General features: G+C 35.2%; 1 protein-coding gene across 1 annotated transcript; it reads left to right on the top strand.

Moving 5' to 3' along the window:
• The first annotated feature begins 225 nt into the window (after nucleotides 1–225).
• On the top strand, nucleotides 226–1,414 carry LOC122300435 (protein SRC2). Its single transcript, XM_043111091.1, has one exon. The coding sequence runs from the start codon at nucleotides 313–315 to the stop codon at nucleotides 1,117–1,119; it is 807 nt and encodes a 268-aa protein (XP_042967025.1). The 5' UTR covers nucleotides 226–312; the 3' UTR covers nucleotides 1,120–1,414.
• The last annotated feature ends 15,476 nt before the right edge of the window (nucleotides 1,415–16,890 follow it).

Genomic DNA, 16,890 nt, shown 5'->3' with positions numbered 1-16,890 from the left:
TAAAAAACAAATTTTTTTTGGCTGTTGTCGGGAGCCTTCTCGTGCTACATCCTCGGTGTAGCACGGCTCTTGCAATTTACATGACCTACGTCGAACCTTCCAACCGTCCAACATGGTTACTTCATTGAAAGTCTCATCTCTTGCGCTTTGACACGCGCAGCCGCGCTAGCGTGTTTCTTCCCCAGCACCTACATACATGTATACGTAAGAACCTTCAGGTCTTTGTATTTTGCAACCCTCCCCAACCCCAACCCTCCCCCCCCGATCTTCCCTTCTCTTCTCTGTCTCTCTCTGTGGTCTCAAAGCTCTAACATGGGGTACAGAACCTTAGAAATCAACGTTACCTCTGCCAAAGACCTCAAAGATCTCAACCTCTTCTCAAAGATGGACGTATACGTCGTCGTCTCCCTCTCCGGCGACAAGCAAAAGGCCAAAACCAAGGTCGACCGAGAAGGTGGCACCAGCCCCTCCTGGAACTTCCCGGTGAAATTCACCATCGACGAGTCCGCAGCCCGACAAAACCGACTGAACCTCGAGTTCAAACTCCGCTGCGATCGCAGCCTCGGCGGAGACAAAGATATCGGCGTAGTGTACGTTCCCGTTACAGAGCTTCTCAACTCAACCGGCGACGGTAAATCCATGCAGTTTGTGAGTTACCAGGTGACCAAACCCTCCGGAAAGCCCCAAGGCATACTCAATTTTTCGTACAAGTTTATCGACAAAGTGGCTGCAGGCGGTGAACCCCTGGTGCCAGAGGGTAAGGCTTACGAGCCTGTTACTGCATATCCCGCTCCTGTGGTGGGGACTAGTGCGCTACCATACGATGGGTTCTATCCTCCGGCTGCCGCTCCTCATCCTCCTCCTCCACCATATGGTTATGGGTACCCACCGCCTCCACCGGGTTATGGGTACCCGCCGCCTCCACCGGGTTACGGGTACCCACCGCCTCAGCCAGGTTACGGGTACCAACCGGCGGTGCAGCAACCACAGAAGAAGAACAAGTTTGGGATGGGATTGGGAGCTGGATTGCTAGGAGGAGCGCTTGGGGGGCTGTTGATCGGAGATATGGTGTCCGATGCAGGGTGTGACGCAGGATTTGGTGATTTTGGTGGATTTTGATTTTTTTTTTCTTTGTTTTTTGTTTGACTTTTCTAATTAGAATTTAGATGGTTTGGTAGGTTTCATAAAAAATGGCTGCTTTTGACTCTTGATAAAATTGCCATTTTCTGGAACTGTTGGGACATAGGTGGGCACATGGATCACAGTTTACATCTGAATTCTTGTTGTTAGTTTATTTTCAGATGCTTGGACTGTGGATAAGGTTCATGTGTTGTGTTTGTAACCAAAGTGCGACAACAAGTACTTTGTCATGCATAGGCATAAAATAATATAGCTGATGCTTGCCCTTATCTAATCCAGAATTACTGCTTCAATATGTCAATTATTTTATAAAAAGCACATTTATTTTAAAATATAATTGTGAAAGGAATTATATATCAAAACCCAATTTGTTTAACCTTGGGCTTTCATATCTCATGGGACAATCTAGTTCCTATCCGACAACACAACGTATATTAAGTATTCTCATATATTTTCTTTCTAAATATTATTTAAATATATTTTTTTAAAATTTTAAATCTTTAATTTTTTTATCTGATTATTGTCTAATCAATAACATTTTTTCAAAAACTCAAATAAAATATAAAAATTAATATTACTTTTTTAAATTTAAAAAAGAATATTTAAATAATTTTTTTAATTTATAATATTTTTATTTAATTTTTTCTTTTTCTCATTTCTTAAAATTTAATAAAACATCTTAATCTAAACTACTTCATTACTATTCATAAATATATTTAGATATTCTATACGTTAAAACGGGCCCTAAACATATGATTTCTTTTCGGCGGTACTACAGACTCGACAATGGGTCCAAGAAGTGTAATCCTCTTTTTTTTAATACATTTTTTAATCTCCTAAAATATTTTTAAAAAATCACAATATTATTCAAAATACTTTTTTAATCATTAAATAAAATAAGATAATAATAATCGGGACCCATTAACCCATAACATTTTTCTTTTCTTTTGAACCCCTTTTGGAAACATGAGTTTAATTGGTTTTTTATTTTTTTCACGTTTAAGTTGAGAAGTGGCTGATCTTTTACATTGCTGCTGCTTCTTCTTCTTCTTCTTCTTCTTTTGAGTACTATAGACGTTAAAGAAGCACCACGCACACCGATCTATATTATAACTCAAGCCTCAATGTCAGTGGTGTTTCTCCAAGATCACAAATACCAAGTCAAATAAGACCACACGCTTATAAATAGGATATTCAAACTTTCAACCATCACATTATTCAATCTGATTTCAATCACTACAATTTTTCTTATTCTAAATATATTTTAATGACTACAATTTATACCCTTTAAGAGATTTTTGGTTCTAAGTTAATGCCAAAATTAAAATTAAGGGCCTTTTATTTTTAAGGGACGAGAATTAGAGTAATGTTTCCATGCTTCCTAATTTATTTATTTCACCTTGCCCCGTAGACATAGCACCACTGTACCACGTGACTTATTGAAAAAAATTAAATCATAAACAAAATTATAAACATTTAAAATAAAATAGCGCCAGAAAAAACAAAAAGATTATTACTAAAATCTTAGATTTCTTGTACTTTTTTATGTTTATATTTTTAGTTTTTTAATAAACTACGTGGTGTCATATCAATGAGGCAAAGTGAATGTGGTAAATTAGGAGACATAGTTGCATTATTCAAAACTAAAATATGTTGACTAACATATAAAAATATGTTAGTGACATAAAGTAAGTAGGACCAAACTACTTTAAAGAAGGGACAAAACCTCTATAAAAGAAATTATTCTCTACAAACGTTCTCTACATTCTCTTGGGACTCTCTCTCCATAGGTCTACAAGGACATCATCTGATCATATCTCCTTTAACTAGGGGTGTACAGAAAACCGATAAATCGCCCCAAACCAATCGGAACCGACCTCAGCACGCCGAAACCGGCTGGAACCTGCCAAGAACCGGTCGGCGGTCGAGGGAAATTATCATGAACCGGCATCGGTCGGTTCGGCGTGCGGTTCAGGTCTAAATAAACCGATAAGCCGACCGACCGTTTCAGTTATATTTTTTTTCATTTTTATACATATAAAAACAACGCCGTTTCACTTAAATAATTGAAACAACGTCGTTTTCTGACTTCTTAAATGATTACGTTTAAATATAAACGGCACCGTTTGCGTTTGGCGCCGTTTGGTATTAGGGTAAAATACCCCTCTTCCCCTTTGAGTTTCCATTTCCTTTCGTCTGCCCTTCCCAGTTTCTGAAAACAGAAACTATCTTCCCAGTCCACACGGCTGCCAATCGCTTCTCGGCTTCTCCCTTTCTCCCAGCGTCTGGCCCTCTCCCGGTCACTGCTCAGCTCCCTGCGTCTGGCCTCCTCTCGGTTTCCCAGCCTCTGCTCGATGGCGCGACGCACCTTCCGGCTTCCTCTATCGGTGTAAGTTACTAAGTAATGTAAGTTTCTTTTTTTTTTTTGATAGGATCTTGCTATTTACATTTTACTAAGTTGGAATGTTGGATTAATGTTTAGATTAATGTTTATTTTTAGTGTTTATTTTGCATCGGACATATATATATATTTTTAGTGTATTTTGTTTAGTATCTTTAGTATTAATCTTTAGTGTATTTTTAGTATATATATATATATATATATATTATTTTTAGTGTATTTATAAAAAAATATATATATATTTTTAGTGTTCCAAATTTTGTTCAATCTCGAAGATCAATTAGTGTTTATTTTGCATCGGACATGCTAGGATCTTGTTGTTTCTTGAGTAAAGCAGCATAGTAATTAGTATTTAAGCCACTAAGCCTTGACATAGAATCTATCACTGACTAATTATCTATAGTACTCATGGAATATTAACCAATAAATATGGAAAGCTACTGATTATAATTAAGATTGCATTTGGAGGGCTAGCTCATGATAATTATAACCCTTTTTCTTTGCTAAATCCGATTAAGAAATAAAGGAGTAATGATATACTCCCAATATTATTTTTTGATGATTTCTAGAAATAAGATTGTTATAACAACATTATGTATTATCATTAACTTTTACTATTTTCTTAAAAAATGAAAAATTAATTTAAGGGTTATGTTAGAATATATATCTATATAAATTAAGTTGTCTATAAGATGAGCACAAGTTTGAAAGAAAACGATTAAGTGCAACTTCATAACTAATCCTAGATGGTAAGTCTTGAAGTTTAAATATTGTTTATCGTTCTATTATTCTAGAGTGTGCTATATGATGCAGATCAAGAGAACTAAATAATTAGTTTCTCTCAGTTATCTCTAATTGCATGAACCTGAATATATTATTTTGTTGGTGCCGTGAATGATATATATGTTTCTTAATTAATTTTGAAATTAATGTTTCATATGTTAGATGGATTCCTCATCAACTCTAATTGATCTTGATAATGATGAACAAACCGTAAATTTGGGAGAGACCCAAACACCAAAACCTTCAAGTGCTCCTAGTAGTACTTGTCCACTTCCTAGGAAACGGAAGGGGAAGGACCCGTCAGTTGTTTGGGATCATTTTACTAAAGTTGAGGGTTGTCCCGTAGATGATCCGAAGGCTAAGTGTAACTATTGTGGCAAGATTTATGCTTGCCACTCAAAGAGAAATGGGACTTCAACTATGCAAAACCACTTATCTGCATGTCCAAGAAATCCTCATAAACGCGAGCCTCTAGATAGATATCAACAAACATTGGCGGGTGAGGAAGTTGGAGAGAGTGATAGTAGCGTGGTAAGAAATCTTATAATCCACAAATATAGTGAAGATGCAGTGAGGTTGGCCATTGCGGAAATGGTAATTATTGATGAATTGCCATTTAGAATTGTTGAAGGATAAGGATTTAAGAAGTTGGTTTGGTTACTTGAACCAAAATTTAAAGTGTCATGTCGTGTTACAGTTGCAAGAGACTGTATGAAATTGTTTACATCTGAAAAGGCCAAGCTTAGAAAGTTGTTTAAAGACGGGGAGATGAGAGTTTCATTGACTACTGATACATGGATATCGATACAAAATTTGAATTATATGTGCCTAACTGCCCATTTCATTGATAATGATTGGAAGTTGAAGAAAAAAATCATTAATTTTTGTTTGATCCCTAATCATCGAGGGGATACAATTGGAAAATATATTGAATCGTGCCTCCTTGATTGGGGCATTGATAAGATATTTACTGTGACTGTTGATAATACTAGCTCAAATGATACTGCAATTTCTTACTTGAAGCATTTTTTGACGGGGAATGTGTTGGGTGGTAAGTACATGCACTTGAGATGTTGTGCTCACATTTTAAATCTTGTCGTGAATGAGGGTTTGAAGGAGTGTAATGACGTCATCACAATGGTTAGAAATGCAGTTAGATATATGCGCTCCTCCCCTGCTAGATTAGACAAGTTTAAGAAGTGTGCAAAAAAAGAAAAAATTGATTGTAAAAAATTGTTGTGTCTTGATGTGCAAACCCGATGGAATTCAACTTTCATGATGTTGGATGCGGCTGAGAAATTTGAAAAGGCTTTTAGGCTGATGGAGAGCGAGGATTACAATTTTCTATCTTATTTTAATGAGGGACACATAGGGCCTCCTAGAGCTGATGAGTGGGAGACAGTGCGGGTTTTTGTGAAATTTTTGAAGATGTTCTATGATGCCACTTGTCGCTTTTCTGGGTCTCTTCATGTCACGGCAAATACAAGTTTTGTGGAGATTTGCATGCTCCAAAAAGAATTGGTTAGGCTAAGTCAGAGTTCTAATAGTTGTTTGATGAACATGGCCATAAGCATGAGAACGAAATATGATAAGTATTGGGGTTCATTGGATAACCTGAACTTGTTGTTGTTGGTTGCTGTTGTGCTTGATCCTCAAAATAAGTTAGGCCTTCTCACCCGCAACTTGAGAAAAATTTATGATGAGACTCGAGGATTACATTTAGTGTCTAGTGTGAGGCAGTTACTATTCGACTTATACGATGAGTATAATGCTACATTTGGTTCTACTTCGAGTAGTCGAGAACATATGCCTGCTTCGACATCTATACCCTCAGTAAAAAGTGAAGAAGAGTCACAATTGTATATGGATTGGTATGAGCCAGATAACGAGATTGAATCAGCTGCTGCTAAAATAGAGGTGGATCGATATTTATCAGATGGTTGTGAGGCACTCAGTTCATCTTTTGATTTGTTGATCTGGTGGAGACAGAATGGGGTTAATTATCCTATATTTGCAAGGATTGCACGAGATTTGTTAGCCATGCCTGTTTCCACTGTTGCTTCAGAGTCAGCATTTAGTACAGGAGGGCGTGTACTTGATCAGTTTCGGAGTTCATTGGCTCCGAAAACAGTTGAGGCACTTATTTGTACTCAAAATTGGTTACGACATCCGTCAGCGCCAATTGATCTTCGAGAGGCCATGGATAATGTGGAGAGTTTTGTAGTGGAATCTAGTAATGTATTCATTCAATATTAATTTATTTTTATAAGTTAATTTCATTTATTTATTGATTATCCAAATTTATTAATATTTGATGTTTAATCTTAATTTTTTTTTTCATATTTATATAGAAATGGGAGCACAATCAGGCGTCACAACTATTGAAGATTGAAGACTTTTCAAATATAGAATGAAGAATTAAAGATCCAAGATTTTAATGTTTAATTTGTGTTAGTTGCTTGTTTATTACTTAAAACAATTTGTGTTGGTTTGTATTTGTATTTGTATTAAACATCTACTCATTTAGTGGATACTTTTATTGATTACTTAGTAGTTAGTTATTAACTAACTTATTAGATTTTAAAGTATTATTTAGTAATTACTACTTACTAGTTACTATTATTAGTTTCTAAAACAATATTATTTTTATTGTTTTAAACTAGTAATGAATTTTAAAAATACAAGAAGAAAAATTTAAAATATTGTGAATATTGACTAATAAATTCACTAGATTGAGTAGAAAAAGTCCAAAAACTTTGAAATGAGCAAAAAAAACCTTCTAAAAAGGGGCCCAAAACATTGGCCCAAACCGGTGAACTGACCGGAATCGGTTCCGGCCGGTTCTAGTCCTTGAACGGTCGGTTCTCGGTCGGCAAAATAAGGGAAAAATGGTAGTCGGTTCGGCACAGTACCGAACCGAAGAGGTCGGTTTTCAGGCCTACCTTCAACCTCTCATTAACCTTATTTTTTCAATTGTATTGAGAGTTACGTGGGTTATGATAAACTGTATACTCACTTGACATAGTGATTTCACAATCAAGCAATATGTGGGTGTAGAATTTTGTGTCGAACCATATAATCCTACGCATCTCCTTATTTATATTGTATATAATTTATTTCTTATTTACTTCATGTATGACCATTCATATTTTGTATCAACACTCAAGCATCATCGTGTGACATTCAACTATATTGTTAGATTTTGGTAATATTATAAATTTGCATCAACAATTGGTGTTCGCCAACTAAAAGATAAAAATACTCTAGCAATAAATAGGTTATACAAAAGTAATCCTACAAACTGACATAGTTTAATATAGTTTATCAGATTGTAAAGTTATTTTTATTATATAACAGATTTAATGGATCAGATAAAGTCACGTTAACTTATGAGATTATTTTTATATAATTCATTTGTAGATCTAATATTTCCCATTTTAAAATTATATCAAACATTGAACTAAATAAAACCCAAAATATGAAATAAGAAAAATCGAATTAAAAATATAAATTTGAAAAATTAGCCGCAACAACTCCGACGAATAAGAGGACGTCTTCTAAAAAGAAGAGTGCCACTTGTGAGCAAGCCCTCTCCCTTTTCTAGTTTTTATAAATTTAATTTATTTTAAGATATTTGTGTTATTTAGATTTTATGTTTTTTTTTTCTCAAATTTTTGGTAAATTTAGAATTTTAAAAAATATTTTCTATTTTTATTATGACTTTTTATAATAGATTAACTTATGCGTGATAAGTATGACATGAGTTTATCACGTGGCAAAATACTTTGTTAGCAGATTAGACAAAAAATGAATACAAATTGCTATTTTTTAATTTCAAATATCAATATTAGGAATATAAAAGACTTAATAGTTATTTATAAACAAGTTGAAATTCAGCAACTAATTTACAAGTAATCCAAAATATGAAGAGGGTAAGACTTAATATAGGGGTGGCCCCGCTGCCCTGCCCCCATCCGCCTCTGCATGGTGGGGCGAGCAACCTGCCCTACATAATTATTTATTTATTTTATATATACATATACATATTTATAAATATTTATAATTTTACTATATATAAATATAGTAATATGTAGTAAGTATGATTTTTATTTAATACTTTTGTACATGTTATAGTGTAGCCTAATGAGCTTTATATAAGAGGTGAATGCAATATAAGTCTCACACTTAAGCAATATGAGACTTGAGTATTGCCTTACCCACAAATATGCACAAGAAAAGTTAAAAACTGTTATTAATTTTTAAATTATACTCATATTTATAAATTTAAATTTATAATTTGAATCTAAAAATATGTTTTTGACCACTTTTAAACTGAATAATTTTTCAGCCCAATGAGCTGAGAGTGAGCGGGAGGCAGAGAGAATGAGGTGTTACACACCGGCCTCAAGTTGTGACAAATACACTTTTCTTTAAAATCTCAAGTTGGGTCCCTTTATGGAATCAGTCTCGCTTTGGAGCGGTCATAACTGTTTTGGCATGTAGATCAGCAGCCAATACGGTATTGACAAGTCAACAAGGTACCTTATAATACAATGTACATGACTACATCAGAATATGACACGTCTTTCCTTTCAATTTTGTATTCTCCCGCTGCTATCTTCATCACCGCCCACCCATTCCGACGCATGCAGCCCGATGCCACAGCCACAGCTACCACACAGGTAGCCCGACGCTAACCAATCTAACACAGCTCTGAATCACCGAACTTCGTCCACCAATCTCTGTAGCAACCACCAATCTCCTTGCACCGTTACCGCTCAAGCCTCCTCCACCAACCTCCAAAATCACGCCACCATGAACTACCACACAAGCCTCACAATGCCCCCACCAAAGGAACCTCACCCAACCCTATTTTTGGTTTCTCAAAATAAAGTATCCAGGGCACGGCTTTGAATATCCTCGCGCCCAATGCCAAGTTTAAGGTCTGGCTCAAATCTACCTCTGAGATGTCGTTTCTGTATGGCAACCATGTTTTGAAAGGTTGGTTGGGGAAGATTATTGAAAATATAGCTATCGGTGACGGGGTCGTGGTGTTCTCCATGTCGGATGTGCCCCTGGGTTTTGGAATTGCGGCCAAGACTACCTAAGATTGTAGGAGTTGGACCCCAGTGGGATTGTGGTACTACACCAGGCAGATATTGGGAAATATTTGAGGATGGAGGATGAGCTTTGAGTTTTTCGGCCAAGATTTGGAGGTTATTTGGTGTTTTGGGTGGTTTTGGAGAATGTTGTTTGGGGGATATCTGAGGATTCATGTAAGTCTATCTTATCAACTTTTGGTTAATATGGGGTTGAGTTATATAAGATTTTGATTATTATGTTGGATGACTCAAAAATTATCCATCAAAAGAAATTTTATTGCATTATATAAAAATTGCCTTTTGGTTTCTGTTATATGCGTGCAATATTGATCATCATTCAGGTATTTTTTTTTTTCCTTGTTATTAGAAGAGCGCATGGTGTGTTGATTGCGTTAAAAATATGTTGTTAACTTGTAGTTGATATTGTGGGAGACTGGATGTCTCTGTTTGTGCTTCTTAGGCGTGTAAACATGACGAAATGTTAACTGGTATGCACATCTTCTTTTCTCTATGCATTCTAAACATAAACTTTGATTCAAACTGTGGATGGATGAGATTAAGGTTTATTAAATTGTTACAAGATCATCTATGATGTACGAGTACATACAAAGCCCTCTAGACTGGAATCATTCCATTCTAATCCAAGAAGATTTGACATCGTTGAGCGGTTGGGTTTAGGTGTTGAGAAGTGCTAATGTATGTTAGAATAGTAGTAAAAAGATAATAATAAAATATTAAATAGTAATAAAAAATTAGTAAAAAGTAATAATAAAATAATAAATAATAATGGAGAGTTTTGAAAATTCTCAACCCGTCCAAAAATAGATCAGCATGAAAGGCTTTCCAATGCAGGAACTATATCTCAGGGTCGGCTCGATGACAAAGAAGGCCTTTGGACGAAAATTTCAAAAGTGTTATAAACTATCTTGAATTGTATGACCATATTTATCTAGTCGTCAAATGCATAGTGCATAGTGCTAGCATAGTGCTAGCATAGTCCCCTTTGTACGCCTATATATATCGTTGAATTCTTTAAGAAATATATAAGTTTGATATACAGATCAATAAGAGAATCTCTTCTCTCGTTCTCTCTCAATCTCTCTGAGTTCTCTCTCATTCTTTCTCTATGTTTGAAACTCTCTCTTTATTTTAATTGATATACAATACGTTATCAGCACGATGCTGAAGGAAAAAAAAATTCTACTGTCGCATGGTTCTTGATTTTCTATCTCCATCTCTATGTTCTTCTTTGTTCTTCATCTAGCTGCTGAGCTGCAGATTTCATGAAGCCACAGCCATGAATCCGAACCCGGAAGAGAGGCCATCTCTCAGCATCAACCCAGTTTTTCTTTGGGGCTCTCGGTGGTCTTGGTCAATTCGATATCATCACCAGAGCTAGGGTCTTGCTACAACCTAACACGTCTTCTCCCTTCTCCTACAAAGAAAAACCCCTAAAAGAATTCCTCAAGTTCTCGTCTATCTCCAGTTGGATTTCTGTTCCTTAGGTTTCTTAAAACTTCAGTCTGGTCTCTGAGTTGTGGCTGTTTTTCTCTGAAAAAAAAAAAAGTTTGAAAAAAAAAAAAAAAGAAAGTAGAAAGGAAGAAGGGTACAAAGTTGGTTTTTGTTTTGTTGGTGAAATGGCGGCGCAGATTCAGGTTCAGCATCAGACTCCGGTTTCAAGTCCGAACGGTGTCCTCTCTGGCGCCGGTACAAACCAGTTTGTGCCGACATCGCTGTACGTTGGAGATCTTGACTACAACGTCACGGACTCGCAGCTCTACGATCTTTTCGGCCAGGTCGGTCAAGTCGTGTCGGTGAGGGTCTGCAGGGACATGAGCACCCGGCGATCTCTCGGTTACGGTTACGTCAACTATAGCAATCCTCAGGATGAAAGCTGGTTGGTGAGGCGCCTAGGGATCCTAGCATCCCAAGTTCCCCGTCCCACGCCCTGTTCGCCGGTGTCGACTGGATCTTCATTTGCGTGAGGAATGGCGATTCTACAAAATCTGACATGAGACCCACACGCTAACCAAGTGGGAGCTTGAGAATGCCCGCACAATCAAAAGACATGCCGCAAATGTTGATTTTTGTGATTCTCTAGCAGAAAAGGAACTTGCATAAAAGTCAAAAATGGGTTGCTGGAAGAAGCCGCCCATTATGAATTCTCTTCTCTTATATTATTATATTTTTCTATCTTATATTTTTATATCTTGAAAAAGTGCAGGGTATAAAAGAAAAGATGAACGTTGAAGGCCTATTGAAACAGTATATATTTCTCACGCTCAAACAACACTACTTAAAAGGATGTGAAAGGTATCACGATAAGATTAAGTGATCTTTTATTCTAAATTTCTGATGATTTTGAAGTTAGAGATCTTTTACCTCAAATAAGTTTTTCAATATATTATTTACAATTCTTGAGATAAGTATTAATGATTATATCTCAAGATATATTTATGGTAAATTAAAATTTAGATAATTTACATTTCAATTATATCTGTGGTAAATTTTTATTCTCATAATTACTTGTATATAAATTATGATGGTATGATTTATCTGAGAATGGAAATGGAGCATCCCTGAAGGATCGCCCTAAATCAAGATACTCAAAAGCTATTATTGATTTATGCACCTGAAGTTGCATAATTAAAATTGTGGAAAGAATATATATTTGAATGAACGTCTCGAATGTGCTCCTGAAGTAGCAATATCGAGTATGCTCCTAAAGTAGCAATATGAAATGCAAACGTTCACAATATATTCTAAATTCGTATCAGGTCTTTCAGTGACTGAGCAAAATAATGAGCTTTTGATAAGAATCATTAGTCACGTCTTACTAGATCTATATTATTCCCTGAAGTGAATGATAATGAATTTATATCATTCTATTCCCTGAAGTGAAAAGAATGATGCATTTCATTCAAAGAAACTAAGAAATTGAACGTGATAATGAATATCTTTTCGGATCAGAAGCTCGTATTGGAAAAGCTGTAAGCTTTCTCTTTGAGATGATATTATACAAATTATTGAATCAAATATTATGATGCATCAAAAGGTGATATGATTCAAAATATTTGTATCTTTTCATGGTTATATTGATCGTCCAAAATCAATTACGATAAGTCGAATGATTTTCATATGGACGTCCATAAAAGAACCAGAAGATTCTTTTACTATAAAGTTTTACCACCAGAAGTGGAAAGAAAAATTTGCTTGAAGCAAATAAGATGAAATTATTCAACGTTATCTTAATTATAATATGTGAACCAGAAGTTCAGATGATAATTAAATTTTGGATGCAATAAGATAAAAATGTCTCATATTATAGCTGCTAAAATCTCAGCGAGGATTGAAGTCCCTGTAGGACAATTAAGAAAATCAGCAGTCTAAAGACATGTCTAAAGGCATGTGAGACGTATTGATACAAAAGATAGAACATCTCAAAAGAGAAAGACACAAATAATTTGGTGCTCCTGAAGAGGCCATACCCACAAAAACAAGCAATAAAGTCCATCAAAATTCTCTGTATAAAATTCTCCTATATAAACTCTTGAAGAGTGCCTCCTGAAGAGATTTTTCATGAAAATGTCTTCCCTTGAAGAGGGACAGGTACCTGAAAATAACGAGATCTCGATACATTTCATGAATAATGGAGAAATTATGAATAGAAATAAAATCGTTGTCAACAACGTATTTCCATATGAGATGGCAATTGACATTACCAGAAGTAATGATGAAAGTGAATCAAGAATCGTCGAAGAATACGACGTAAAATATTGGCCAAATTTGAAAGAAACAATTCCTACAGAATTGATTCACTAGTAAAATATGATGCATCGGGACTTATAGTCCAAACACCTAAAGATGTGATGCTTGTTGAATGTCAGTGGGTATTTATAGAAAGGAAATAAAAATGTGATATATAAATCACGAGTCAGTTTCTCAATTCCTGAAGAATTGATATGCAGAATTGATATCACTAAGTAAAATGTGATAAATATTGACTTGAAGTCCAAATACCTAAAGAGGTGATTTTTGTTAAATATCAGTGGATATTTATATACATGATATAAAAAGCCTGATGCTTTTAATATGAAAATGTGATATAGAGATCACAAGTTAGTTTCTCGAAGAAACAATATTGATATGTTTTTAAAGTGGATGAAATCATATTGAGATTTTTATTAGCTTGAAAGTTACCGAGAGTTTGGATATGCATGATTAACTGCATATTTATATGGATCATTGGATCATGATATATATATGAAAATCCCTGAAGGATAGAAAATGTCTGAAACTTCTAATATGAATACATCTGTAAATATGTATTCTATCAAGTTTCAAAGATCCTTATATGATCTAAAGCAATCCAAACGCAAATGAAAATAAGCTATTATTATAATTTATATATATGATTTAAATGTCATTGAGGCTCCAGAAGAGCTCATGAAAACTGCACATATTTGAAATATAAATCTGAAACCCTTGCGGCTTCAAGGGGAAGATGGATGATGTTATTAGTCATAAAATACAATCTTTTAATACAATTAGTATTTCAGATTCATATTATGGGTTTGATATGAAGTGTGCATTATTAAAGAAGAAATAAAAGGGAGCACACAGAATATCTACCAAAAGATAGAAACACAAATATGAATATTTGTGAAATATTATTTTATTATCTTGAAACAAGAATTACAGAAATTTAAGGCACTTTGCCTCATTCTTCAAATGCTCTTGTTCTTCAAGAATCTGCATGACATCCCTATCTAAAGCAGTGGGCAATCGAAAAGAAGATTTAAGTAAGAATTTTAAATTCCTATTCTCTTGTTTTATTGATTCTATCTTTATGTTGGACTCCAGAAGAAGTCGCTGAAGTATAGCAATATTCTCGTGGAGATTGTCAACTCCACAAGTCCTGGATTGCAGTCGCTGAGAAAATGCGACAATGGATGATGAGTATCGGGTACCGAGACTCACAAGCTCATAGATAGTTTCATTATCTGACCTATGAGTCAGATCATTACATTGCATGATAGCACCTGTGGTAGAAACAGGAACAGCTGATGAACGAGGTGCAGAGTACCTCATATATTGGCCATGAGAAGATCGCTGAGCCATTGCAGAGTAAAAATGCAGAAAGAGATTGCAGAGTAAAAATGAAGTATGATTACAGAAAAGTGAAGAAGATGAGATGCGAATGAAGATGAGCTGAATATCTCTTTTATAGAGAAAATTATGATACAACATCTCTCGTGAAGCAAGAGAAAAGAGACGAAATATAGCTTCATAGCTCTGCGGCGCCTGACAGCACACCTGACAGCTGCAGCACCTAACAACACGCCTGACAGCTGCAACACCTGACAGCACGCCTGACACCTACAGAGGAGTTGAAAATCTGCGGTGCTTGTCTGATCTTAAAAGGCTGTCCACCGTTTTTATTAAAAATGAGGTTAGCGGTTTAATGTTGATGAATTCTCCACTAACTGTGTTATTTACAAGAACTCCAGAAGAGTACAACTCCAGAAGAGTAGTGATCAGCAGAAAGATCCAGTTGTGATTATTTTATCAACATGGATCAAGTCCACAGTTAGTTGGATGTACAAATGCGAGTTATCTTTCAGATACACACAAGAAGATCATTGCAATTCATGAGAAGAAAGTTGAAATTGATATCAAGAAGGTACGGTCAAGTAAAAATCTGGCAGATTTATTCACTAAAGCATTACCAACTGCAACATTTAAGAAGATTATGCAGAACATTGGAATGTGGAGGTTTGAAGACCTGTTATCATGCACTTTTCAGGGGAAGTAATGTCTTGAAGACTTGTGCTGATTGTACTCTTTTTCCTTCGCTAAGGTTTTATCCCACTGTGTTTTCCTTTGTAAGGTTTTAATGAGGCAATCCTAACAACACTCGGCGATACATATGAATACTGTACTTTTTTTCCTTCGCCATTGATTTTTTCCCACAGGGTTTTTCCTTGACAAGGTTTTAACGAGGCATATTCTTTAAATATGGTCATCCAAAGGGGAAGTGTTATAAACTATCTTGAATTGTATTACCATATTTATCTAGTCGTCAAATGCATAGTGCATAGTGCTAGCATAGTGCTAGCATAGTCCCCTTTGTACGCCTATATATATCGTTGAATTCTTTAAGAAATATATAAGTTTGATATACAGATCAATAAGAGAATCTCTTCTCTCGTTCTCTCTCAATCTCTCTGAGTTCTCTCTCATTCTTTCTCTATGTTTGAAACTCTCTCTTTATTTTAATTGATATACAATAAAAAGTACTTTTTATATTTTTATTATAATAATTAAATATTTTATTTAGTCAGTAATTATTCATACCTACCATGTTGGATAAAAGAATTATATATCAACTTTTCGTATTTGATTCATTTTTCTAATTTTCTGTTAAAAAAAACTCACTCAAAATAAATAATTTTCAGAAGAATACTTTATTTTCACGTGTCTTTTAATTGTCCAAAATTATAATTTTTGTGTGTTTACTAATGCCATATATAGGTAGAGAGCTGAATCCATAACATTCTTTATTTGCTTTTTAACTTTGGGCCTTCTTTCTTTATTTTTTAAAAATAAAATAACCAAATAATTTTTATGGGGTCTTACTTGGGGTAGGGACCTTAGGCTACCAACCCTATTGAGTCGCCCTTGCTGTAACTGCTTATCAACGGCCACCTGCCTTAGGAAATTTGTGCCTCTTTTTCGCATGTGTACTGTATATTTTGGTGGCAACTACTTGGTAAGTCATCCAGACATAGTCAAGTTTCTCTCATGATCATTTTGGTAGGGACTGTTACATGCCTGGAAAAGAAAAGGTGGAGAAAAAAAATCTGGTGGATGGGTTTCCCATTCACCTGATAAATTATCTCTTGAAGGAGTCCATCTTTGCCTGGTTATATGCTGTAATTATTATCCGAGCAACATCTGGACTTCACACGCCAATTGATGTAATCTAGACTAACCAGGAAAAGAAAAACAGTACTTTTTCTCAGTCTAAATGTTCAATTTACGTTTCTTTAATCAAGTTTTGTATGAAGCATGATATAACTATACATAAGACTCCGAATCAAGGGCAAAAAAGAACTTGGACCCTGATTCAGATAGAAAAAGGATCTAATTAGATTGATGGAGGTTTAAACTGCCATGTCACTATGGTCAATGGCTATCACAAGCAAGGCTACTGTTTACCTTGGCTACACGATCCAGCAGGGCCCAGCTTATTCTTTTGATTGACTTGAAATTTTCATGAGGTCTTGTGGGACCAAGGCCTCCATCTTAGTTAAACAGTGTCTTATGTGATCTCCACTACAACGCTTTTTTCGCTTAGACAAGCTCAATGATTTCCTGTTTCTACTGCTCATTTTTCTCACATATGATCCATGTTAAAATGGGATTCACATTCTACGTTAATCTTGTGCTCTCTTGTGGATC

This window comes from Carya illinoinensis, chromosome 2, assembly GCF_018687715.1.
Source record: "Carya illinoinensis cultivar Pawnee chromosome 2, C.illinoinensisPawnee_v1, whole genome shotgun sequence".
Taxonomy (NCBI): Eukaryota; Viridiplantae; Streptophyta; class Magnoliopsida; order Fagales; family Juglandaceae; genus Carya; species Carya illinoinensis.
The sequence above is the reverse complement of the archived record's forward strand: the minus strand, read 5'-3'. Positions and strand labels throughout refer to the sequence as shown.

Bases quoted from the DNA above. Each gene is read 5' to 3' on its own strand.
- LOC122300435 (XM_043111091.1), top strand. From the start codon at position 313: ATGGGGTACAGAACCTTAGAAATCAACGTTACCTCTGCCAAAGACCTC.